The sequence below is a fragment of the Vigna unguiculata genome, chromosome 3, assembly GCF_004118075.2.
Source record: "Vigna unguiculata cultivar IT97K-499-35 chromosome 3, ASM411807v1, whole genome shotgun sequence".
Taxonomy (NCBI): domain Eukaryota; kingdom Viridiplantae; phylum Streptophyta; class Magnoliopsida; order Fabales; family Fabaceae; genus Vigna; species Vigna unguiculata.
In genome coordinates this window covers 48,484,172-48,512,000 of record NC_040281.1, presented here as the reverse complement: position 1 = coordinate 48,512,000, position 27,829 = coordinate 48,484,172, and the positions used below count along the sequence as shown (strand labels likewise).

At 33.0% G+C, this 27,829-nt stretch overlaps 2 protein-coding genes across 5 annotated transcripts in view; one reads left to right on the top strand and one right to left on the bottom strand.

The window, feature by feature from the left end:
* The first annotated feature begins 2,341 nt into the window (after window positions 1-2,341).
* On the top strand, window positions 2,342-3,738 carry LOC114179508. 2 transcript variants are annotated; one of them, XM_028065867.1, is made up of 3 exons: window positions 2,342-2,393; window positions 2,471-2,713; window positions 3,183-3,738. In XM_028065867.1, exons 1-3 carry the CDS (start codon window positions 2,379-2,381, stop codon window positions 3,357-3,359), a joined length of 435 nt encoding a protein of 144 aa, XP_027921668.1. In that variant the 5' UTR covers window positions 2,342-2,378; the 3' UTR covers window positions 3,360-3,738. The 2 variants fall into 2 exon arrangements, with proteins under 2 accessions (XP_027921668.1, XP_027921667.1); XM_028065866.1 differs by having other exon boundaries at window positions 3,162-3,738.
* A 777-nt stretch (window positions 3,739-4,515) lies between these two features.
* The window catches only part of LOC114178088, a 40,287-nt gene continuing 16,973 nt past the window's right edge, over window positions 4,516-27,829 (bottom strand). Inside the window, exons 15-35 of one of the 3 annotated variants that reach the window (XM_028063788.1) lie at window positions 25,535-25,672; window positions 25,187-25,426; window positions 24,785-24,912; window positions 24,420-24,552; window positions 22,914-23,075; window positions 22,675-22,822; window positions 22,470-22,570; window positions 22,119-22,280; window positions 20,554-20,601; window positions 18,825-18,932; window positions 18,272-18,346; window positions 16,993-17,043; window positions 15,435-15,578; window positions 15,154-15,284; window positions 14,635-14,722; window positions 12,663-12,722; window positions 12,339-12,579; window positions 12,015-12,166; window positions 11,845-11,915; window positions 7,167-7,323; window positions 4,516-4,943 (exon numbers count right to left, since the gene is read on the bottom strand). In XM_028063788.1, coding sequence (XP_027919589.1) covers window positions 4,779-4,943; window positions 7,167-7,323; window positions 11,845-11,915; window positions 12,015-12,166; window positions 12,339-12,579; window positions 12,663-12,722; window positions 14,635-14,722; window positions 15,154-15,284; window positions 15,435-15,578; window positions 16,993-17,043; window positions 18,272-18,346; window positions 18,825-18,932; window positions 20,554-20,601; window positions 22,119-22,280; window positions 22,470-22,570; window positions 22,675-22,822; window positions 22,914-23,075; window positions 24,420-24,552; window positions 24,785-24,912; window positions 25,187-25,426; window positions 25,535-25,672 — 2,703 coding nt within the window. In that variant the 3' untranslated portion in view covers window positions 4,516-4,778. The remainder of the gene's footprint in view (window positions 4,944-7,166; window positions 7,324-11,844; window positions 11,916-12,014; window positions 12,167-12,338; window positions 12,580-12,662; window positions 12,723-14,634; window positions 14,723-15,153; window positions 15,285-15,434; window positions 15,579-16,992; window positions 17,044-18,271; window positions 18,347-18,824; window positions 18,933-20,553; window positions 20,602-22,118; window positions 22,281-22,469; window positions 22,571-22,674; window positions 22,823-22,913; window positions 23,076-24,419; window positions 24,553-24,784; window positions 24,913-25,186; window positions 25,427-25,534; window positions 25,673-27,829) is intronic. The other 2 variants (XM_028063789.1, XM_028063790.1) reach the window with 2 other exon arrangements.

The window sequence follows — 27,829 nt, the reverse complement described above, 5'->3', positions numbered from 1 at the left end:
TGAACTCGTTTTCATTTTGATGGAAAATTTTTACATTGATTGAGTATGAGTATGGGTATGGAGAATACCCGATATTTTCAATTGGATATGGGTATGAGTATAGGAATGAAAATGTACATATTTGTCCCGTCCCTATCCCCATACTCACTATAATATTCGTCCTCATCATCTCTTTGTCCTTCGTTTAAATTATTAAAATACTCATTGTCTATTAAGTTCAGTAAACTTTCACTTAAGTTCACATTTTGATATGAAAAATTTGATACGAACTTAATTGAGATGCAGACTTATGAAAATTTAAAAGTCATCTAATTACAATATGAATATTATGAGTCATATAATTACAATATGAAATATTAGGGGTGTTAGAAACTTTTTAGGATTTATGAAAATATGATAAATGTGAGATATATGATAAATAGAAGAAATATGTTTACATGGAGAATTATATAATATATATATATATATATATATATATATATACTTTCAATTTTTTATTTCTTCTTATTATTTAGTTTGTCCTTAAATTCATTTTTATCTTCAATATATTTTCTCGTCTTATCTCAACTTTTATGTAATTATGTTCAAATTATGTATGTCAATTAAATATTTTTATTCTTTTTTAATATTTTTAGTATATATATATATATATATATATATATATATATATATATATATATATATATATATATATATTTACATGAGAATGTTTAACACTATCAATTTAAGTATTTCATAGTATAAACTTTTCATTTATTAGGTGATATAAAAAATTTATCTTATTTATTCTTTTATTATTAATTTTTGTTTCATTTGAATAACTTTTTTGTTTCGTTAAAACCAATTTTGTTATATATCAATCGTTCATTAAATTGATATTTAAAAAGTTTTATTAGATCTCTTAGGTATTTTTCATCTTATCATTATATATTTGTTTTTCTTTATGTGATTTTATTCAATGGTCTCTCAAATTATTTATAAGACACACATTTGATAGTTTTTTTAATATTATTTTATAAGATAAAATACTATTTTTATATTTTTTATATAATTTTTTTTCTAACTCATCATCATATGTATCATTTTATCACTATAATTTTATAAATAAATTTAATTTACTATAATATAATAATTTAATATAATCGTCATAAATCTTTTTTTATCTTCATGCAACATATATTGAAGATCAAAAGGTTAAAGATCTATGTTAAAAATTTATTATTATTAATTTAACCTTTGTTCTTTGTATTATTTTGATCAAGTGATGTAATATAATTTTTATTAATATATAAAAAGAGATTTCATTATAATTTAAAAAATTGAAGTAAATTAACATTTAAAATAATTTTTAATTTGAATTTATTTTTCTTTTATATTTTTTTAAATAATTTTGAATTTAATCAACTAGGTTTCATTAATGTTTACAAATTTAATAAATATTTTAGTTTTCATTCAATTTTATTTGGTATTCTAATTTGAAATTTATATAATTATAATATAATTTATTTCTAAATATTTGATATCGAAGAAACAATAATCTTTTTAATATTAAATATTTAATAATATTATGTTTTATTTATCATAATTTTTTATTATTTTATAAAAATTAACTAATTAATACTGAAACATTAAGAAAATGGATATGTATACATAGAAATATATATTCATCCCTAAGAATGAAAATGAGACAAAAAGTGATACTGGATTTGGATATGAGAATAAAGACAATTTTTTTCTTTAAGAATAAATATTGGATAAGGGAACTCATTCTCGTCGCATTCCGTTACCATCCTATTCATGATTTAGGAGTTCAATTACTCACTTGAACATTTTTTAAATAACTTCTTAAAAAATTAATTGATCTGCCTCAAACATTTAGAAGGTATAAGGTCGAATTGAAGGATGAGAAAGATAAAGTGAGAAATATAATGTTTTCGACTTCCTCCACTAACAATTAATGAACATGTATCGATAAAAAAAAAGTGTGGGGTGGGTGAATGTAACGATCAAATGAATGTTGTTGAGGGAAAACAAAGCAAAGAACAAGCTGCCCATAAAATCCCAGGTTTAAGCTGATGTGGTCGCCGCACCATAACTGGGCCCCATCATAGAAGATCACGATAAATAAATTGATAATTACGTCAAGTGGAATTTCGTTCCATCCAAAGAAACACATATAGTTATAAAATTCTGCATAAATTGCTATCAATCAGTAACATCTCCTTCTCCTAGGCCTGCATCATGCATATATATATATATATATATATATATATATATATATATATATATATATATATATATATATATATATATATATATATATATATATATGGTTATATAAATTCTCATAAAGCCTTGGCTTCCTCTATTATCGTAAAATGGCAACGAAACAGGTAAATGAGTTGTTGATGTTGTGTGAGTGGCTTTGTGGTGTGTGATTTATGAGTTTGATATGTGATATGATTTATAGGTAAGTTTGTGCAGTGATAAAAAGGTGGTAGTGAGGGTATATGTTGAGAAGAAACCTAGGAAGAAGGGATCATCTTCAATTCAGCATCAGCATCAGCTTCATGGCCCTATCAGTATGGGATGTGGAAGAAGAGCAGGGTTGCTTAGCTATTCTCATCTGCTACGTCAGTCTGCAAAAGGAGCATTATCAGCACCTTCATTCTCCAAGTGGGTTGCCAACAATAATCTTCAGCCACCAACACAGGTTACACATTCTATATATACTGCATCATCATCTTCTGAAATTTATGAACAGGTTACATACCATCATCATCATCATCATCAACCTTGTCAGATTATTCATGTTTTCAGATTTACGGGGATAGAACTACTGTATAACTTACTGTAATTTCTGATGTTAGAAATTTAGAAAAATGTATTCCTGTATGATTTTCAACGAAAATGGATTCCTTTCTTTAATTTTTAATTAGCGTCTTTAAGAGAGGTTTTTGAGACGATTGATTAAAATAAATTGAAAGCTACAAACCAATTTGAGTTATTAATCAATGAAAAATAATTGAAAGCTACAATATCAGTTTGACGACAGTCTTAATGCAATAAATTACTTTTAATTATAAAGTGCCTGTTTGTGGTTATGATTTTTTATCCATTTTTGCATATAGGATGTTTCTGAATTTACTATTACATTACAGGGCCGTTTCCTTGTGTTGCAGATAGCCCCTTCGAACATGAAAAAGGCAACATGGTTTGGCAGCTGCAGTTGGAAACTACTGATTCCGAGGTTTCTAAGGTCATGGTCAAAAGGCAAGAAAAAGGAGAATAAGAAGAAACATATGGGTGCAGATTTTTCAGGAAATGGAATGAGAATGATCTGCTGTTATAGGTCCTGACTCTATGGATTATTAAATGATGCATGTTTCATTCTCTGGTATGGAGAGGGAGAAGTTTCATTCGGAATGTGCTATCAACAAGTCGCAAGTTAGCTTCAGGGTCAATTTTATCGTGGTGGTTCACATCTCTCAAGGTATAATGTCACCGATCTCGATTCAAGTAAGAATTGATATGGTTTGATTAGATTAAACTTCTCACACTAATCACTGAAATGGCCTCAGTTATTGCTGCTAATGCGTATGGGTCCTAAGGTTACTGTACATCACTGGTCTTATTTCATATTTTTATTCTCTTATTTATCTTTTCCTAGAACATTTTTGTTGTACAAAATGCAATTTCTTTTCAAGGATTGCAATCACTGATTTTTCAGTATGGTGTACAAGGATTTTCAAATATTCAATTTAGATCTTTTATCTTCACGTACAGTGCCCCATTCTTTCCAGGTAACGTTTAGTAACATGGCTAATCCAGGTAACGTTCTGAGATTCCTTTAACTTTGGTTTAAAGGAAAGAAATAAAGTAAATTATTGAGAAAAAAGGTTAAAAATAACTGAAAAGGAAACTTATTTAGATAAAAAAAAAGTTAAAAGAGATTATTTAAATGGAAGAAATAGGTGAAAAAGTTAATAAAAATGAAGATAAAAGTGATATTTTATTTGATTATTATACCTACCAAGAAGAGATTTTAAAATAAAATATCAATAACGATAATTTACATTTCATGTTAGATAATTTACTTTTATTTTTTAATTTTAACACATAATTAACAGCAAAATAAGAATATTAAATAATTATCTCTTGATTATATTATTCTGGATTTTTTTTAATTTTAAAATGTAATTAAGGATAAAGGTAAATTTTTACAAAAAATAAACTAAAAAAAGAAAAAAAAACGACAATAGTTATGTTGCAACATAATTGACTAGGACAAAGCCTTTGAAAATTATCATAAAACATGAGTATCATTATTGTTTGTCACCTTTAAATCAGACTTTCCACATTCTTTTCTGGTATGAGCACGGAAAGTCAGAACAGTGGAATCACCTCTTTCATCCAGACTTTTCTCTATTGTCGGTGATTTCATCGATACAAATTTATATCCCTTAACTTTTATCTTATGCTCACATATATGAAATACTTTACAATTACAAAATCTAAAGGATAAAAAAAATGCCTCAAAACCACTTGCATTGATAGTCCATTTTCTGGCGCTTGACCACTCTTCAAGTATAGAATACAACAAATATTTAAAAGAGAAAACCCTAACCTCGAAAAACCTCTCCTATATTCAACTCTTGCACGTTTCTAGAGTAACAAAACAAAAACACATTAGTTTACAACAAAAGCAATTTCCTATAGTTTAACTTACTTTACAAGTACATCTAATTGGCTTCCAAAATTAGTCTCGCAGTCACGGGCTATTGAGATCTCTGCTGTCGAGTATACTCCCAGAGAGCAATTGCACCACTGACATGAACATTAAGAGATCTAACAACACCAAATTGTGGAATTTCTATGCAAGCATCCAAAATATGAATTACATCCACAGGTATACCTTCTTTCTCTCGGCCGAGAACCAGGACCTAAAAAAACAAACAAATAATATATTCAAGAATGGACACATGATGTTAGAAATGAGAAATAAAACGTATCCTAAATATAGGAAAAGAGAAAAATAGCAAATCAGTTAGCACAGAATTATTTGTTTGTCCTCCTCGCTAAGTAAAATTTGACTAAACAGTAACTCATATATAGCCTCCATAAGCTTCTCACCCACCAGGAACAAAAATTGAAAAAAGAAAGGTCAATATTAATTTCAGACCACATCACATTGGTCATTCAACAATAATTCCATTAGTTTTGTCCTTCAACTACTAATTTGATATCATTAAGGACCAATTTGAAAGCAAAATCTGGTATGAGAGGACCCATTAAATACATATTGATGGAGTTCTAATTTGGTGCCACTGGCACATCTTTGCACAACTATAAAGGATTATGCTAGCTATTTCACCTTCATTCAATATTAAGAGTGGTGATTCAATATGACAATAATTGATCTTGAACTTTATGCCAATATAAATTCGTTCTGATATTTAGTGCGGAAAAATCATTTGCCACCCCCAATATTTTTTTCTGAGACTAGTTTACCTCAGAAAGTCACAATTTCATTCCACCACTTCTACATTATGAAATCTTCACACCAATTATGCCACCACTTCTACCTCTTTAAATAGAATAAAAGATCTAAAAAGAAATCCCTAAACTCCTGTATAAACTTTTATTTCTAAAGATATGGATCAGCGATTCCAAAAATATTCTATTCAGGCCAATCATCCGAGATTCTAACTCTCAAATTGATAAGATATGATTCATTGCCAACTTAACAACATCTGAAAGTAACACTATTCCATCATTTCAACCGTACATCTGCATGCTGATTTCCATTCGACACAATGAAAAAATGTCTCATTATCAAGCTTTCGTGAAGTGTATGTATACTTCAACACGAGTACCACTGCTGACTTGTTATATCAGTAGTCCCATAGGTTTATCGCACTCAAATTACAGATCTTCTAAACTGGTCTTTATCCATTAGAAGTCCATAAATCCCAAATAATGTGTTTAAATCTAAACATTATCAACTCGACTGAGATTGAGATATTGTCAACTTGGTCAACATAGGAGCATTGGTGGCTCAACATCACTTTTTGGATTGGAAGGGGTTTATTCAGGCAAAAGTCATTTGTGGTTATTTTCAACTGAGTTAGAGTTTTCATCAATATCAACAATGTTTTCCAGTTAAACACAATTGTTTCCGATTAAAGTCAACTGTAGTTACTTTTCAGTTGGATAGTCTTCCGGTCAACACCAACAAAAGTGTTTTTTCCTACCAACATTGGTTGAGTTTATTTCCTGACAGGCATTAGTCAAAGTTTTACTGATCAACATTAATTTGACAATCTTTCAAACGAGGTTAGCCAGGCTTTTTTATTGGTGACAATGGGACATATAGACCAAAGTATTGAACACCGCAAAAAACCTATACATGATAAAAAGACAATAGACATACAGGCAAAGGAATAATGATTAAGAATGAATAGCAAAATTCTAGGGTTATTTCAGAGGGTTCAGAAACCACATGCTCTAGCATAACCTTTCTCATCCCATACACGATGAATACATGATTATATAGACTTATTGCATTCCTTGCACATGATTATAGGATAATTTGTTTCACCTAAATGAGATTGAGATGTCAATGTATATAAACAATTTATTACAGTAGGATTCAGAATATTTCAATGGATTATCGACAGATAATATCCCTAAAAAGGTTTTCTCTTGATAATATGATTAGAAGAGCAATTTATCTTAAAAATATAATATAAAAGATCTAATAAAGTTAATTCATAAAATTGAGGATTAATGATTATTGTACAATAAATATAAAATGAACAGCTGCCTAGTCTCCTAAATATAGACATTAATAGAGCGCAACTACACAAGTTACTTGCAGAAAGAGAAATTTGCATGCACCAAAAAGCAATTCAGAATGCAATTCAAACCAAGCAGAGAATGCAAATGCAAACCAGTCAATTGGTTTAATCATGATCATGTGTTTCATTGACTCTCTATTAGAAGGTAAAATTCAATAACTACATTTCCTGAAAATGCACTACTGTATATGGTAAATGTAAACATTACGCAAGGAAGATAAGTCCAAACAGCAGAGTATATACTCCTGCTGATGCGATGTCGCCATGCAAAAAATAGTTAAAGAACTTGAAGATCGGAATACTTACCATTTTTTTTGGAAATATATACTGATCAAGGGGTACACTGTTTGCAGTTTGTTCCAAACCTAAGATGGAAAATCCTTCTCTCTTTTTTTTCTGCAAGTAAACCTTTATGCTATCTACTGGGACCTCTATTATAGGAACCCACTTCTCAGCTGTCACACTGCAAAGAACAAACAAATTTTGGAAAGATTGAGAAAATAAGAGTGCAATGAATTAAATTGCTCTATAACATGAGACACACACACACACACACATGTGTGTGTGTGTGTGTGTGAATTATCAGTTCATTTGAATTTAAGTCTGAAAATGAATTTTCACTTATGCTTACATTTTTATTACTTTCAAATTTAAATTTAAATTTGAGTGTGCATGCACGTTTGAATTTGCATTAGTAAGACCCTCTAAGCAATCATTAGGTTGCTGCTGATTTTATGAGGTTAGGTTAAGTCCCAAGCACAAATTCTATGATATATTACAATGTTTTCATACTCTTAAGAAAGTGGAATTGAAGTCTAACATAATCTTACAAAACTGACTTGTAAGATCAGGTTTTTATACACTATAATTTGGTTTTATCTCTAGTTGATGAGGGTTTTTCAAGAGATAAAAAGATATTATTTATCCAGAGTTGATATAACATTTTGAGTCTAAGAACTGACTATATGTTTAGAAGCAAGAATTATATGATGAATTTCGTATGATATATAGACCTTATCAAATTTGCTCAGTTTCAAGTCGAGTGAACACAAGTGCAAAATAGTTTAATTAATCCCAATATCATCAATTACTATCTATAGAATTCTTTGGTATCAATAAGATTTTAACATTCCTGTGGAGCATATAGATTATTATATGCACCAAGCCTGTTAGATACGTAGTTAATCTGAGACCCCATGGTGACTTGGTGAATACATATGCTAGTTGATCATGGAAATTGACAAAGCTGGCAAATGTTTCTCCGGATATCACTTCCTCTCTTGCACAGAGACAATCACACATGCTTCACCCTTGGAACACTGGGTATCAAACAATGTGCATGACTACCTACCTAATTATCACATATGATAACTGTGTAAACTCCCCAAACTCTAGTTCCTCAAGCAACTATTTGAGCCAAGTGAGCTCCTAACTAGCTATAGCCGTAGCTCGATCACTAGACTTGGCTACAAATTTTTACTTCTTCCTTTCAAATAGGGGCGGTTATCTCCAAAAAATTAAAAAAAAAAAAAACAGAGGTGGAACTTCTACCAATGGGGGAGTCCATCCATTTGCATCAAAAACACCCTACAACTCAAGTGTGTTCTTTGTCATAATACAAAAGACCATTTTTTGAATCTCCTTTTTGATGTACCGAACAATGTGAATTACTACAATCCAATGTTCTTTACATGGAGAGTTGAGGAACTGACTTACTACACTTGTTTGCCTTCGTTGATGCAGATTATGCAAGTTCTCTTGTTGATAGAAAATCAGCAATTGAATGTGATGGCAATATCATCTGCTGAAACAGAATTCAGGTCCATGGCACAAGGGCTATGTAAGTTACTATGGCTAAAAATTATCTGATGACTTGATTAATTTGGAGTGAGTGGCCCATGAAGCTCTATTATGGTAATAAGTCAACAATAGACATTGCACATAATCCCATTCAGCATGACAAAAGAAAACATTCAGAAATAGATAGACACTTCATTAAGGAAAAATTAGAAAAAGGTTTAGTCTGCATGTTATGCATTATATCCAAGCAACAGGTGGTTGATGTGGTGAACAAAGGATTTATAATGTGGGAATGGAGGACATGTATTCCTTAGCTTGAGAGGGGGTGTTGAAATATGGTATAAATATTGGAGATTTACTGTACAACAAATATAAATTGATTCAATAATAAATAGAGTTGTTTGTAAGAAATTCCTAAAATTAAGGGGTTACAATTAGGAATTTATTTGGTAGATTATCTCTAGATTTAGTCTTTTTGTTCGGAGATTTATTTCCTTTCATTAGGATTTCGTTTTTCCTTTAATACCAACGCATTTTGTTTTTTTCTTTTTTTTTTGAGATCAAGAAAAGTAATTCTGTAATTATTGGTTACTTCCTACAATTTTTTTTCACACTTTTCCTAGTGGTAGAGGAATGGAGTACGAAGTCTCACTCATTTATAATGCACACATGTCACTTATCATAGCTTGTTTCCATCATTGATAGGCAAAGGTTTCACCTGCATTCTCAGGAACAGATACAAAGGACTAGGAACTAAGACAAGAACAGTAGGAGAAATATGGTGATAAGAGAAAGAAGTATAATGAAAAGAAGGACGACAAGTAGAACAAATAACTAAACAAAGATAAATGGGAATTTCAATCTTAGGAGGTGAGACCGAAGGGATGAGGTGAAGGAGACAGTACCAAAGGAGAATTTGTCGTCTTGTTGGTGTTAGGTGGTGGCAATATAGAATAAGTATAACAGTAATAAACCCACAAGGTTGTAGATGGGTTGTGATGGGAACCGAGAAACAAATAATGGGCCAAAGGAGCACTTGATCCAAGAAGCACAAAGTCAGCCCATAGTATGAATTGTTTGTCAGAAAAAAGAAAGAAAGAAGGAAGTAGGAAAAGGAAGGGCGTTTGTTACGGAGAGAGAGACTATAGACTATAGAAGGCATGATCAGCCAAGTTTTGGGGGACATGGTGATTTTGTATGATTTTTCTGGTATAGAGACGCGTTTGCTTCCTGCAAAGGAGCTTAGCTCTGGGGCATAAGAGGGCCTGTCCTCTTTTGCATTATTTTCTGTTTTCATCCATTAATTCAAAGAAGTTCCGCATATCATCTTTTTTTGGTGTTTGTTATTGCATCTGTATTTTGGTTTTCTGGTTTACAACAGGTTGAGAACAAAAATGAAATGGGATCGGTGCAAGTGCATAAGGATGTTGAAATGTAATATTATTCAATAAGTGCCTTGCCTCTTTTCCTATTCTACACACACACATACATACACATGAATAAAAGCACAATAGAGTAGGTTGATTACATTGTGCTTTATCCGTCTTATTTGTTAAATTTGGTAAGATACTCGTTGTCTTCTTAATTGTCTCCAGCAAAACTGCCATTATCATCGTTGTTCTCAACCATCGTCAGTAGTCGTCAATGCTGTTGTTTGTAGTCGTTTTGTTAAAAGAAGTTAGGGTTATGTATACCTCAAGGAGGGTGATCCAACCCCAGTGGTCATGCAACCAACTGATCATCCAAGCATTGATCTACATGGAACAAATTTGTGGCACATGTCCTTCCACGTGACGACTACTACATCTAACTCATCAGCCTCTTCTATCTCTGTTTCTCCCTTCATTTCACTGTTCCGTACCTTTCTGTTTGGATACATGCTTTCTCTCACAATTTTAGGGTTTCTCTTCTCTTCTAAGGTTTGGTCACTATTCTTGCTCTTGAATATGGCTTCAATAGGCTTTGTTCATGTCTTTTCGATTGCTCCAAGCACTAAAAGTAAATGATTCAATTGGAAGAATTCTTTGTCTTGGTCTACTTATGTAGAATTATGGTTCCTTGGCCAAGGATACTGTGACCACTTAGAAATTGAACTCAACTATACTCCGAACGCTTACATATCTCAATGGCAAAAGGTTTCCAACTATGTGTTGTTTTGTGGCAATCAGTTCAGCCTGATGTTTTCCAGATGCTCGTATCCTTCAGAAAATGTTTCTCATGTTGGAAGAATGCAAAAGAAAATTTCATTAATGATATCCAACATCTCTTTGATGTAACTCAGTAACTTCTCTCAAACAGACCAACCATGATATGGTCTCACATATGGCAAAGGCAAAGGTTGTAGTGGTAGATTCATTAAGAGATTCCTAGTGGTAGATTCCTAGTGATAGTAATTATATGGTCTTGATTTTGAGAAGCCTACATTTCAGATTTTGATCATGTTCGTAATCAAATTCTAGCTGATGATCTGGATGGTTTGATTACTAGATTGCTTCATATGCTTAACCTTATGAAAGAAGACAATCAAACTAAAGTTATTGAAACTTCCACAATTGCAATCTCTCGTGGAAGAGGAGGAGGAGGTCGGAACATACAAGAAGGACGTAGTGGTAGCACTGGACATCCTCAATGCTTATATTGCAAGAGAATTGGTCATAACCAAGAAATTTGTTATTTTTCCAGACAAATCAGTCATAGTGGGGCCAAAAAGAGATTTTCATCAATTTTGTTCCTGAACTTGAGAGTACTCCCCAGGAAAGCCATGCAATGCTAATAACATGAAAAAGGTCTGACTACTCTGGTCATTAATCATGATGATCACTTGGATGACCCAAATAGACAAATGATCATTGAAATCATGAATGTGAAGCAAAGAGGACCAGACAACAATCATAGTGGGGGCAGAAGGAAATACTAAATTTTGTTCCTAAATTTTGTAAGTAAACCATACCAAGCCAGTAACATGAAAATTGTCTGAGTACTCTACAATTCCTTGGCAGGGGTCATAGAAGGAGGCATAAATTTAGTAAGATCATGAAGTAACATATTTCCATCAAGTGTTTATGCTGCAATTACATCCATGATGAACTAACATAATCTATAGATTTTGTATGTCATTAGGATAATCCGTTCAATGTTTGTTACAACTATAAAGCTAAAAAAAAAAATCTATTATCATCACAACCTGATTAGTTGGAATTGTTTGTCGTTCATCACTTTTGTATCTGCAATGGCCAGACCTGATGCTCTAAAAACCTGCTTTATACAGGAAAAGGATTACAGAAAATACAGCTTTTTTCTCCAAAAATAGAAAATGAAAAAAAAAAGTGTAGATAAGACAGCAGAACAATTTACTTCACATGTACGAGCCAAACCAGCAAGATTGGGTATGCGGTCAAGCAAAGATGCAACAAGAATAAAATTCTGTCGACTAGCTTTTTGTTGCTCTAGAGATGATCTTCTTGACTGCAACAATTGGTCGAGAAGGAGATCATCCCTTTCTATCTCTGTCATGGCGATCTTGAAATTAGATAATGGTAAAAACAAAACTATGAATCACATAAAAACATGTGTAACTCAGACAACACAATACAAAGTCATAATTTTCCATAAAAACAAAGTGTTAAATCATCGGTTCCTTTCTATTCCATTATAATTTACTGAAAAATTCAAACATACCAGACATTTTTTTGTAGGTTTCATCATTTCCATAAAGGACACCAGCTGCATTGTCCCCCTTGTCATGTTTGGCAAAAGTAACCTTTTTCTGGAAATCTGAAGAAATATCTACAGGAACCGTTCCTTCAGTGAAACCAGATAAATTTTCCGTGCTATTCGTATACCCACTGAAATTGAGAGCCTCATTCCTGATCGTCACTACATCCTTTGCCATCGAACATCGTAGGTCTTCTCTAGCATCCTATAACGACAGAGGAAAAACGTATAAAGATGAAACAAAAACTATAACCTCTCTCTTTTAGACAAGTATGGCAAAGCACTTACATTTAAAAATTTGAGCACCTGCTCCATGAGAGATGTTGGAACACATTCAAAATCATCCTCCTTCTCACACCAAAAAAGAGAGAGATAATAAACAAATCTATCATAAAATTAGAAATATAAGCTAATCCATATTGAAAATATAGAATTGTATATGTTCTGAAGGTATTGTGTGTATAATGTAGAGCACACAATATGTATTTATACTATTGAATAGAATCAATTACAATAAAGGCACATAATAATATGTAATCAATCACCCTAATTTACGAGATTATGTAATGATTGATTTCCTAGATATCTGTAACTGCTGATTATATTCTAATAAAAATAGCTTATTCTTACTAGAAAGAATATTTTATCTAGACACATTAGAAATGATGGATCCTCGGGTAGAATTTTGTGTTAGTCAAATGAGTTATCGGAAAATATTCCCAAGTCAATGATGGGTCCTCGGGTAGGCTACACATGAAAATGCATTGCTATCCATTTTTCTGTACTGGAGCAAGCCCATTCCACACATCTACCATCTAAAGTGCTATATCAACAGTATTGCATATGCCTAGTGGAAACCAGGACTACCAATGGGAATTCTTTTCAGTAAATCATATTTCAACCACAGTTTCCATTCTTCCTCTTCAATAAGGTAATTTCATCAATACACCCGGTGTCATGGTTTCAGAACTAAATAATGGCAGTGGACAATGACATGGTAGGAACCAATATTAAAAATGAAAAAGAAAAGAAGGATTTTTACTAAAAAGAACTCTAACATTTTCAGGCTGCTCTCGGACACACCTCTCAAATGGTGTGTCCCTATGACTGATACATATTGGACACCAGCAGTCATACAACACATATCGGTGAATTGTTCAATTCAAAAGACATTTTGTGTGTCGGACAATGTTAATAAGGACAAATACAATTATTTTCTAAAAATCTATAAACTTATTGCATAAGTTTCTATTGTGATTATAGATTTAAGGAATAAATCTTGTATGATCACAAATATTTAGATTATATATGTATTATTGGGATTTTTTTTAATCTCCTATTATATCTTCATATAATGTGAAATTTCTTTAAGTTGTTAATTTGTCTTTAAAAGAATCTCGACTAAATGTCTTTTTCAATGTGATGGTCAAGGGGATGAAATGTCTTAAATGAATAATATCCTCTTTTCACTTTTTAGATGTTAGATAGATTAGATTCATTTTTGTATTAGGTGACTGACAATATGTTTAGATTATTATAACTGACTAACCCTGTTTATAGATACTAGAAAGAATTAATAATAAAGAAAGAAGATTTTTATTCAATTTTGAAACAGGACATCCACTTCTATATATAGAGAACTCAAACCCTAAAGTAATAATTACAAGGGATCTCTAGAATCTTCTAACAACTTCTAGTAATTTAATATCCAAACAACAACTTCCAGTACTGCATTTAAAATCCAACTAACAACATAGATGATTTTGAATAGTTAATTTAAATAACTCATAATTATCTAAAGTCACAGATTCATGTTACCCCATGTTCTACATTTTAGAGATTACATGTGTCAAAGTGTCTATGTCCAGTGTCAGTATCCATGCTAAGAAGTTCTATTTAAAACCGAGGGGAATTTAATATTAATGTTCACCAGGAGGACCAATATCCAACAATATATCCACCATAAAATATATAACATGTTTTAAAGTGGAAATATGTTGATCTGGTGAGTAAAGAACTAGTTGTAATATCCAGTACACAGATAAAATTTCACTATGGCTCAAGGAGAAATTTTATTAAAGTCAAAACATTGTGGGGTGGGTGGGCTCAAGATTGCCTGAGCAACTGGACCACACCCTTCCATGAGCTTGACTGATCCAAAACTAAAACAGTCAAATATTAACTACCTTAATTAAGATATTCAAGGGTAGCATTTGTATAAATGTCCAAATACATATTAATCACCAAAACCAATTCTCACCTCAACTCGATTAATGAAAATTCCAGCAGGTGTAACAGAACTCTTCGGGTCATAAGCATCAAGATATCCTTCCATTGATGTTCGTAAGCTGAAAAATTATGTAAATTAATGAGTTTAGTGCAACAGAAAGCAGTGCAAAGAAATGAGTTTAGTCTGTTAGAGAGTAGCACAAAACTTTTAACAGTTAGGTATTCTCTCAATGCTGCGAGAAATCAAATACAAAATATAGACTTCCTGGTCTATATTAGAAGGAAAAGAGAATATTAACTGATGGAAAATGATACTGACCAGATTTTATAATTTAAAAATCCAAGACATTAAAAATCAATTGTATACTAGTAATTTCGTCACATACTAGAGTTGCAAAATTAAGGATAAAACATAATATACTTGAAGAGCAATGTAAAAAATGACTTAACACTCTGACTGTTTTACAGATGTTATAATATTGGAAATCTATATACACACCAAAGAAAAATAAACACATATATAACAGGGAAAAAAAAGTAAAAATAATACCGTGCACAATCAGAATTTCCTGCAAGGTATGTCTTCAAATCTGCAAAGCACCTCTTCTCTAATGGTGCCATCTCAGAAGGTCCATAATTCAACGATGGAAACAATTTATGAAGAATTTGATATACAAGTAACTGCAACAACAATCACAGATATTATGACACGTTTATATTAGTGATATGTGTGTGTAAAAGAGAGATCAACACTAATATATATATATATATATATATATATATATATATATATATATATATATATATATATATATTTATATATGTAATAACCTGCGCAAAACCACGTAAGCTGTGATGATGTGATGTTAGCAATGGAACTAGAGGTGGAAACAATTCAGCCAAATGACTAGATTGAACATCTTCAGATGAATTGAGAATGACATTAGCTGCTATGAATACATATGAAGATAGTGCCTGCACATATAAGAATAAAATTACAACATTTCAGTTAGCATAAAGCAGTGTCAGGTTTCAGTAACTATAAGTAGCTAAAGTGTATTTAGCTTTCCGGTATTGTGTAGTTAGTACTGTACAGTTGTCACTATAACATCAACAATTTATTATGCTCTATATAAGAGCATATTGTATTCTGCAGTAACTAGCCTTTCAGATATAACAAAATTCAGTTTTCACTTATCTTTCTCTTGTTCTGATTATTTTTTCTCTCTACATTTTAACATGGTATCACAGGATAAGTATTTATGCTGTGTGCATTAATAAACATGGTTTCAGACCAAGAGAAAATAAGGAAAATATGTGATAAACTGAAAGTAGTTTATGTTGAAAACGAGAAGGGGTTAGCATACAACGATTAATGTGTGACTTTGGCTAAGGGTGGGTGATTTGCTGAACTATACTTATCCATCTAATCCCATATACTTTAAACAATATTATTTTAACATCTAATTTTTTTGAAAATACTTAAAACGGTCAGTGATTACATAAGTGTGGCCCAGTGCAAGAGGCCGACAAGTAGTACAGGCTAGGTTAGTGCAGCCTTACCCTGCAAGTGGGACTATTTCTAACATTCGAACTCAGCCCCATGAGATCACAGGACAATCTTACTTTTGCACCAAGTCTCACCCTAATTATGATTACAATTTTGCCAGGAAAATAGAACAGGAAACACACAAACGGCACTCAAGAGTTAATGCATTAAATGAGACATTAATGGAGTCTATCCATCAATTCAGACATTACTGAAGCTTAGGCATCAATTAAGGCGTCGTTGCTGTTTGTTGGTACAAGATAAATTTGCACAGTTCAGTAAGTAGAGAGCATTGCCTGTAATTGTGTGATTTGTACACACATGAATACTCTAATTTATAATTGTTGGATGGAGATCATTCATCAACTAGAAATAGGACCACATTATAATATATAAGTGGGTGCAAACCTAACCCTACAAGTTAGTTTTTTAAGGTTGTTTTAGGCTTAAACTATACTTTCTAGGATGGTATTAAAGTTCATCCTAACAAAGGTTTGTTGGACTAATCATGTCACTAGTTATCAAACCACCCACAAATATATAGTCTCACATTTAAGATCTTCAGCATTCCGTGTGAGAGGGGTGTTGGAAATCGTACACTATCTAGAGATATGACCAAATTATAGTATAAGTAGGTGAAAATCTCACAATACATGTCAATCTTATAAAGTTCAGTTGGATTTAAAGTCCAACTTCCACAAATAATGAAGAGATACAACAATAAGGTACATAAGTAAAACCTAATAATAGATGATATTTGGTTCAAGATTTCTCTATCAAATAATATCTGTAGCAATAACAAAAATATGACAGTAAAATAGAGATCAAAACAAAATTTACCTGCTGCCTCATGTCATAGTCCCGTAATATAGGGACCAATCGCTCTTTAACCTGGCAATTACACATCATGAAAATTGGAAGAAAATATAATTTCAACACATAGTAACAGATTACAAACTTTACAGATTAAGTTACACACCCAAAAGTGAATGAACAGATTTACAAAAAAAAAAACATAGAACGCAGTCAGTTCTCTGTCAACTTTAAGGATTAATCCGAACACGGGGAAACTGAAAGAGTAGCCACTTGTTCTCATTCCCCACACAAAATGAACAAAAAATAAATACTAAAACTGATTTCATTTACACAACTACAATTTCACTTTTCTTTTTTCACTTTTATGATAATTGACCATAGGAAGGCCCCTTTTTTCCGAGGTTTTGACCACAAGTGTAAACTACAAGGTAGGATTAGCGAAAAGGGATTCATCTTGATATTAACCTGCCTGACCTGGAAGAAAGTTAGTCAAGTCATCCCACCCCATTTTAAGGTGGGTTAGCCAGTTGACCAACCAAAAAATTACAAGAAATAACAAAGATGCACTTCTAGACAAACTTAATTGGAAATAATTAAATCAAAATCATAAAATAGTAAGAAAGTTCATTTTTTAAATTTAGATATAAAAGTTAAAAAATAAAAATAAAAAACCATGGATTTCAACATATATTTGAAGTGGGTCAAACAGGACGAGTTAAGAAGGTTAATGGATTATAAAACCCAACCCAACTCACAAAATAGGAGAGCTGGGTAGTTCAACCCATAAATTGGACATGTTTTGTCAATCCTACAACTAAGCGCTTTTGTGACTGAGTACAAGCAGAAAATATGTTGTTAAGAAGAAGAAGCAAGAAACTCTGGTAAAGCAAAAGCAGAAAATCTTTCATTTTATGTTTATATTTACATGAAAAAGGAAGAGAGAGAAAGAAATATTTTATTGATATTCAATCACAAATTACATCTTCATCATCTTTGTTTGCAATAACCAAAACCTTTAAAAAAGGAAAGAAAAATATGCTAAAATAAATAACAAGTTTCTGAAGATACTATTTCCTAATTACTATGGAGATATTGAGAATATTTTTTAATCCTAATAATCTGCTATTCACAACATATATTCATCTATCCTAAGACCCTTTATGCTTAACCCCACTTTTAGAAGGATTTCTCTCCTGGGCATGACTCCTATCTTTATTCCAATAACTAAACTAATTGCAAATGAATACAGACATGATACAAAGAACAAATGGCAAGACAATAGAGCGGAAAACGAAAGTCTTACAAGATATGGAAACTTCAAGTATATGTTAATTGCAAATGTCTCTAAGTATTGACGAACAGCAGGTAAGTTATTTCGCTGCAAGAAAACGAAAAATATAGTGTCATGTGTAGCATTGCCGAGTGCAACACATGTAAATAACTGTAAGAAAATCAGTAGGGCTGTATTAAATTCAAAATTGATAATATGCGGTAATTGATATGTCCGTAGCAATTTTCCTTTTAGCCAGAAGTGACTTCTATTTAAAAATAAAAAAAGAAAATACAAAGCAAACACAATTAAGCACACAAATACAGAAGCTAAGGATGGACCACGCAGAAAAATGAGGAAGAAAAACATGGTAATTGTCTTAAATTTCAATGAAAGAAATGATGCTATAAATAAAAATACATCTAATAAAACATTTCAATAAAATTAAATAAAAAAAATGTAATAACATGCATAGGCATACAGGAGATCACAAAGACAAGTTTCCAATACGATCAAATAAATAACATTTTAAAAATTCCAATAGCAAGTAAATATTAAAGAATGATGACATGCAAAGTCAACTTACATTTAGTGATACGGATAAGTATTCTACAACTTTCCCAACTATATCTTCCTCAACAAATGGTGACAATACACATATTATTTGCCAGGCACGTATTTTGCGTCTGTGAATCTGTAAAAGCAATGTAATAAGATGAGTCATTGAATAACTGATTGATGCTAAGAGCAAATATTCTAGTAAGAATAAAAAAAACTCCCATATCATGCCATATTCAAACACTTGAAAGCAGAAAATATTTAGACACATTCTCAAGAACATAAGCCTGACCAGTATAAATTCAGTTACACAGAAGCAAAAGGTAAACGTTTCTAGCATCAACTTGGTAGTAATCACTGAGAGATAGTGCCTTGGCAATATGGGTTTAAAGTCAAAGTTAACAAGTAACATGAAAAGTATCTTGAAAGGAAGTAAATTTCGAGAAAATATGTTATGTTATGATACTACACTGATGCCAAATAAATTACTCATCGCTGAAAATTTCATTTTTAGGTAGAGTCATACTGAATCAAAGTTCTCTTTTAGTTCAATAATCATAGCGTGTGAGTCTATGCAATGCAACATTCTAGATGAATAGAGGAGAGTTTTGGATTTGGTGCACCAAAATTAAGAGGCAATTGCATTTTTAAGCCCAATATTAGTATTCCAGGGTGTGATGATGCCGTACTTTTATTAGTGGATAGACCTCCACAACTTGATACCAAAAAGAATACAAGGAATGAATAATTGTTTGAACTTGGTTACTCATAAAGATGACAACGATGATCTATAAAACAAGGAATAAGTACAGACCCCACACAAAATGCAGACACCAAGACATCAATTGTGTGCATCTGTGATCGACATGACAAAAATCTAAAATGAGAATATGATTTATATATTCATCTTCTAAAAACATGGTTGAGACTCGAGATGAAAACAAGATCTTGTGCTTCAAACTATCCTAGCTAATTTGAATTTTCAAATAATTTTTCAAATAATTTTAAATATATGTAAGTACACTATTTTAGCAAACAACTATGATGAGTCTTTTAGAAGTGTCTAGCCAAGAGTAGGTGTCATCATTCATTTGGCCTTTACCCAAGTCAGGTCAAAGCAGGAAAAAAAAAAATAATTGAATTGAAACACAGTAAGGGCTGTTTGAGTTGGTGACCAAGCAAAACTAACACATTGTCACACCATTCTGGAGGGAGTCTGAACATCATAATAGAAGAGTAGATATCGTCATTCATTTGGCCTGTGTGCCCAAGTCAGGTTAAAGGAGGAAAAAGAAAATTAATTGAAACACAGTAAGAGCTGTTTGTGTTGGTGACCAAGCAGAGACTAACACACTGTCACACCATTCTGAAGGGGAGTCTGGGCATCATAATAGAAGATGGCCATAATAAGTAGTAGTACAAAACTGTTTTTTGACTCTCGACATTAAGCTGATGCAGGATCATGTTCTGCTCTTATGTTCTTCACTTCAGTTCATTATGTTTTAAAATAGTTTTCTTTGTAATCATTTACCATTGTGAAAGTATTCAGGTATGACATCAGGATCCCCCGACACCATGATAAAACAGTCAATAATTCTTATCACACAAAACTTGACTTTGTATTTTTCATTTTTTCCCCACTTTCATAAAAGACATGGCAAATATAACAACTCTCATTCCAAAAATAATTTCAAACAGAAATCAGGCAGGCTGCTCTAGCCATTTCCAATTCATCAAGCAAAACAATGAATACTTACAGCACTATACTTTTTGTATAACTCCTTTGCAAGATCTTTATCATTCACCTATATCAACAGATGTTATAAATAACATAAGCATTGTAAAATAACCTTCTGAACTCTGTAATATGTTAAAACTGTGCACTAAAAGGGGCTTGAACGGAATCAAACAGGGCATTGCAAAGAAAATCATTTGAAAGAAACTACACTCCAAAATTTGAATGATATAGCAGCAGGCATATCAGTTAATTTGCTAATATTATGCTCATATTCCTAATTTGAAACCATATCCTCTCAATATAGCATCAGTCAATGTTATAATGTAATAATCATTTGTTATCAAAATTGAGCTTACAACATTTTAAGTCACCATTATTTGCTCAAAATTGACAAATACCTAAGGAGAAAAAAGGTACAAACATACCACAAAATATAGCACTGCAGTCAGAATTCTCAAGGCCTAATAATTCCCAACAAAAATCCTGAACTGTTAATTTGAAACTTTCTTAGAATTTGGGTATGCTTAACCCAACCCTGAAAGCTACAACAGGTGAGGGTTTCCTCCATTTGCATATTTTATTTTGTAGTATCTCTAATTAATGTGAGACTTGACGTTTTCACAATACATTCCCTCATGTCCAACACTATTGCCCTAGTTGTCTGGATAAAATGGTGGCTGGCCCAATAACAGATATAGAATAGACTCTAATAAGATCTAACAAGTCTAATTCAACCCGAAAAACTAGTTTTATCCATTGCCCTTTCACCATCATGTCTCTTTGGCTGCAAACAAGCATGGGAAACGAGTTTGTGGAGTGTGCTGAGTCTATGTGAAATAACCCAAGTCCCAAATTGTTTAGAGACAGAACCAAAATAATCTTGCTTATATACTTTATTTTGGCATTACATCTAATCAATGTGAGACTTGGGTGTTCTCCACTAGACTCAATACACTCCACAAACCCTTATGCACAGGGCCTTTAACTAGTAATGCCAGCATGCATCACCACTAGCCACTTGTTTGCAGTCAAAGAAAATGATGGTGAAAGTCCAATTGATAAAGCTGTGAGAGAAATATACCACAAAAGCTAGGCACTGTGATTGGAGAGCCAAAACCTTATAGGCAACTCAACCCACACCAAAATTCCATACTTCTTATGTGTGACTTGAGTACTATATGCAAATGTAACTGGATGATAACAAAAACTTATGTCCTTAGTAGTTGGGAATGTTCCTTTCTCAACTCAGTAAGTTTATCGCATGCAATAATGATGCTAACTTCATATTTCTTTTCACACATATTCAGAACTTCTAGACAGTATGAGAAAGAAATGATTTCAATCAACTTATAAATCAAAATAACTCAAAGGATCTTTCAAAACTTGAGGCAAGATATCAACTCAGAACTGGCAGTGAAAAAATGACTTGTACAGTATCAGCAAGAATAAAACTTCATAATAGCCGAAACCCAAATATAGCATACATAACATGTCTGTCTGAAATAATATAGTAGAAAAAGCTACTTCCAATTTAGCATGGAATTTATTTCTTAGCATTAGTTGATAATAATAGTAATCTACTACCACAGAATCAAGAAGCTCTAACAGAAATGATTTGCCAGATGCTTGTGCTGCAATACAGTCTGCATCTTCATTTGGGGATCCCACCATCCTGGCCAAGTCTGCCAACTTGTAAAACAGAACAGCAACTGATACACGCGCATACAACTCTGTATTAATAAATGCCTGACAATAGAAGTGCCCAATTATTACAAAGTCATAAGGTTCAACACTTTTTTTCTTAAAATATACAATTGCAATTAATGGTAATCAGCATATGATAGTTAAGATAAAATGTATTAAATTCTTTAACAAATTCAGGTAAAGAAACAGATAACTAAATTAGACAAATCTTTTAAATGTTCAGTAGCTCACTTCAGTCAGCTCAGGATCAGGACTACTGGCCAGAATAGAGACTTCTAGTCTAGCATCACTGTTGTCAGCAAGTTCAGCTTCAAAATCCTCATCAAATGCAACTGAAAGAGATAATCTCAAATTCATAAGATAATTTTCAAAATAAAACAATAGACAGAGTCAAGTAATCACATGCTTATACAGCAAACTAACATGTTTTTCGTACCTGATCCATAGAGAGATAGCAACTTGAGTTCTTTCAGATAAAACTTTATAGTCCTAGGATTTAAGAGCCATAATCCTGTTAAGTGCAAAGCTGCAAGACGAATTGTACGAGGACTCTTTGTGCCCTCCTTCAGAAGATTTTCAATAAACTGAATGCATGACAATAAAAAATTAGTCACTATTTGCAAGAATTTAGCAGAGATAATACACAAACAGGAAATTGTACAAGAGAACACATACCCACTTCAGGGGTCCAGGTGCATTGTCTGTTTCGTGCATGCTCTCATCATTAAATACCAAAGGATGCAGAATAGATGACAACAGAGCAGCAATTGATGCTACTCTTCGCTTATTGCAACTTATATGCAATATCCAAGAGGAACGAACCAAATTCCACATCATCTAATCAATGACAGCAATTCGTTAGATCAGTGAGCACCGTTAGTGGGGTTAAGACAGGATAAGTATTCAACAAAATACAAATATCCATCATCCTAATTATAGAACATTAAACCATTTGAAGTGATGCAAACAAAAGTAAGCAGAAGTGAGCACCTTTACTGGGCATAAGATGCATTGGTATGTAGGATTCACATGTTCAATATGCCAATTGTTAATATGCCTTTATTGCCAAGCCAACTAGCGGTATTATCTTGTTTCACTTGGCAATTGGAACATTTTACAAAGACACATTTCACAGGCCCACACACATTGGGCATCACATGCCAAGTTACAGAAAATTATGTATTATGAGATCCCTAAATCCCATATCGAATACAATGGTATGTTCAGGGAATTATTCAAGTGTATGGTTATCTCCCTTAGTTAGCTTTTAGGGTGGGCTTTCCAATGTTTATCGATTGGTAGCATCTAATTGTCAGCATATCAAAAAGAATCTCAAGTGACATAATGCGTGAGGTGCCAAAGTGTAGGCTCTCAGAAGCAGTTGTATGATGAGGGCTTGGATATTATGGGTTCCTAAGTCTCACACCAAGCAATATGGGATGTTCATTGGAGTATTTAAGTACTTTGTTCTCCTCCCCCAACTCCACCTCCAACAACTAGCTTTCATGGATAGGTTCCCTGAGTGCTTAGACATGTTAGTGGTAGTCTGATTTATATACCAACCATGAGAATGTTTATCAAGCATCCAGCACACCCAGGCACCAAATGCCTCCATAATTTTGGATCCTATCAATGATAACAGCACTCTGATTACAATATTCCAATAGAAAGTAATCGCACATATGCTCCATTAGGTCTTGACAACTCTAGGGAAATTTTTACTTCTGACTAGCATCTCAGATGGCCATATGCTATTGTTGGGAAGACTTACACCAGCTAACTCGATTCTTAAAGTGCAGCTTATATATCTGTTCGACAACTTTGCTTAATGGCAATCAGTTTTGAGATGAAACCTAACATATGGAGGGGTAGTGATGGGGAATCCCACATAGCATGCCTCAATTATTAGAGTATGGCTAATTCCACCAATGTCAATTGATTTTAACATGAAATCTGACACTTATCGTACTGTTAAATTAACAGAACCAGTAATCAAGGCTAGCTTATCAAGATCTTCAAAACTATCATAATAGCTAGCAATAAATGCTTTATACCAGGGCATGATGCTGACTGCCCATTTTAAAACCAGACCTAGTTTGCCACATCGCAACAAGATTACCACTAATTCATTCATTCAATTAAGGCAAAAGTTAATTGCATGCAAACTAAACAACAAGCTACAATGTAAACCTGGGTGTCGATTAAGTGACCATGGGAAACAATTGATTTTGACGTCACTTTAGCAACCAGCTCAAATAACATTCTGACTGATCTCAGCATGGGCAACACACAACTTTCTCCAGCATTTTCAAGACTGCAAAATGACTGAGTAAGATAAGCTCCATAAATAAGTACAAATACACAGAGAAAAAACAATATATAGTCAACATATGCAAATCACCCAGGATATACACAAAAATTAATGATATTCACCAAGTTTGGGATCTAATTCATAAATAAGCATATCTGCAACAACACAAATCACACAAAAATCACAACACACTTCCACACATGCACAATGGCGTATAGACCTTACTGCTACTTACCTCTCGACAAGGTCACCAAAAATGAATTTTAGAGTGTCATCTGAGAACAGCGCGTGGTTTTCCTCCAAATTAAACCCATTCTTGAGAGCATAGGAAGGAATTGACAACAAGGATTCCAGGCAGGCCCACTGAATCATTAATAAATCAGTTAAAATCTTCTACTGTATAGCTTACCATCTTATAACTAGTGAAAATAAATAAGTGCATTAACTGTTAAGGCTTTAATCATTAAATGGAACAGTTAGTTAATATGCCAGGACACATTATGAATTCAGAAAATTTAAATTAGAATTACAAATGATGAAATGAATATAAAATATCATACTCCAATTTTAAAATCCAAAAATCAGACAATATGGAAACAAAAATATGTGCCATACGGCAAAGGAGAAAGAATGGAACCTTTATATCCAACAAAACAGCCCTTCGAGTTCTAGCCAAAACTCCTGACCCTAGGAGATTATTAATATTTTGAATGAAAGATAGACACATAAAATCTAACCGAGGCCTTCCTTCTGCCTCTGAAAACATTTGCTCACTTTCCTCAACCACATAAAGAGAACGAGGAAAGAACGTTGAAGCAAAAACCCTGAGAATAGAAACCAATGCTTCATATGCTGCAAGAGAAATTTCTGCTCCCATCTGCAAAAGACATACAAAGCAATAAGTATATCATCACACTTCAAAAGTGACAGAATCAGAAAATTATAAATTTTATAACAGATAATTCATTTAATATGAGCAAGCTACCTCTGAGCAAGAAGTTGAACACCTAGTAGACCTCCAGAAGAATTGCCACATAAAAGCGAATGCAGAATTTTGTGAAGCATCTCTTTTGATTTGGTTACACCACATGAAGATTAATGATATAGCCTTTACTGACATAATCTGTTTGGTTAAACACGGAAAAATCAGACAAGATTGTAAAAAAAGTAATGATTACTGATTAGTAGAAAAGTTCATGAATTGATAATGATAGAGCACATGGTTACCACACTACTGTAATACATACTTTGTCAGCATCAATGACAGTATTCTATAAAGGAAAGAACAAAATTACAGTAACAGACCATGCAAGTTCTAAAGATAATCCCAATATGGAAGTTAAAGCAAAGTTACCCTTTGAAGTTAAAAAACTCAGTCCATTAAAGAATTTTCTTGGAAAATTGAGTTTGTTCAGTCAAAGGAACCAATCTTTATCAACGAAAGCGTTAAGAAATTGCTAGCTAGTTTCTAAATGTGACCTTTATTATTCTTTTCTCTCAGTCATTGTCTGAACTTTCAATGTCATTTCAAATGTGACTATGAGAGGAGAATTAAGCTCTCATATTCATTCTCTATTCTCTCAGTATTTTTCTCAAATTGGTATTGTAGTGGGTCAATCATGCTCTGCTTGTCACTATATGTCAAACAAAGAAAATGTTGTTCAACCACCATCTGTCGCTGCAGTTTCGACCACCGAAGTCAAGGTTCGATGCACCTCAAGGAGCACTATCCCAATCCTTGTGGTCACATTTTCAAACTTTGTTAGACGAGTCACCACTCAGTCTTCTTCTAAACTGACCTAGGTGCATGTGTCTCCTGCACCACTTTCCCGTGGTCAGAATCCTTTAGGACCACCACCATCAGACTTGCCAAAAACCTTCTAAGCCCGTTTCCCACCCTGGTTCTTCATTTCAGAACTATTTGGTGTGACGTGACGTCAAGGGCTCCTCACAATTTATCTCTCCTTTGTCTTATGGGCTCCACCACTGTTGTTTTTTATAGTTAGCATTTATTGTGGTATGTAGAAGTGTTGTTTTTTATCACTACTATTACTCATTGTATTTTCAGAGAAATTCAAGTTGTTGGTTGCTTGTAGTTATTGGTTTTTGAGTGGTGGTGTTAGATAAGTAATTGTTATGAGTGTGTTGGCATGTTCATTTGGGTGTTAGTTTGGACCCTTCAGTTTGCTCTAATTTAGATTATTGAATGATTGTTCTTTTATGCCTTCCTTTACTCAAAGCAGGTGCAAAAGTCCTCAATGCTCCTCTTGCAGAAGAATTTGCTACACTCAAAATGATTTTTTCTCCTTACATGGTTTCTCTAACAAGACAGCAAGCATCCTTCAATTTAACAAGGATGGACCACACAATTTACTAAGGAAGAATATTACGAATATCACAAGTCTAAAGTTAAGCAGAGTCATTCACCCATTCTATTTAGTCAAAAACGTGCATATCTCAAACCTTAGTGTCAAAGTCCATGGGTAAGTGAGTTAAGTGCTTCTAATAACATTTTTGGTGATGCTTTCGTATTTTCTTAAATTTCTCAACCAAATATTCTTCATGCTATTGCTTTAGTCAATGGATCTAAAGTTACTTCTCAAGGAGTTGGTCAAGTCTCCGTTTCTCCCTCCTTCAACATAAAGCATGTTTGTCCTTTTAACCTAATTTCCTTAGGGTAATTAACCAAATTGTTTTGTTATACAAGAGTGCAGTATAGGTCAATTGATTGGTGAAGGACATGAATCAAGAGGACTCTACTATCTTGGTACTAGACCGTACCAGACCGTCAATGTCTTGTTTAGCATCCCCATCTCATAAGCGTTTGCATGATCGCTTGGGGCTTGGGTCATCCACATTTATCAAAATTAAAAAGGATGATTCATGAACATAGCAAACTCTAGTCTTAGAATGTGAGTCATGTTAAGTAGAAAAACATGTTCAGTCATCTTTTCCAAAAATTGAAACAACATGCAACTCTCTTTTCAATAATTCATTTTGAAAGTTAGGGTCCAAGTCAAATCAAATTCTTTGGGTTTCTTTGTTTTGTCACTTTTAAATCAATATTCTCGCTATACTTGGGTTTACTTAATGAAAGATAGGTCTCAACTTTTGAATATCTGAGTCTTTCCCGGTGTTATTAAATTTCGGCAATGGAGGCGCCATGGCGGAAACCGGTAACGGTTTCCCAGCCTTCCGCCACAACAAGGCGGAGGCGAATCGGTTTTTTCATGGCGGCCGCTTTCGGCATGGCAGGTGGCGGTGAAGAGAAGGGAAGAAT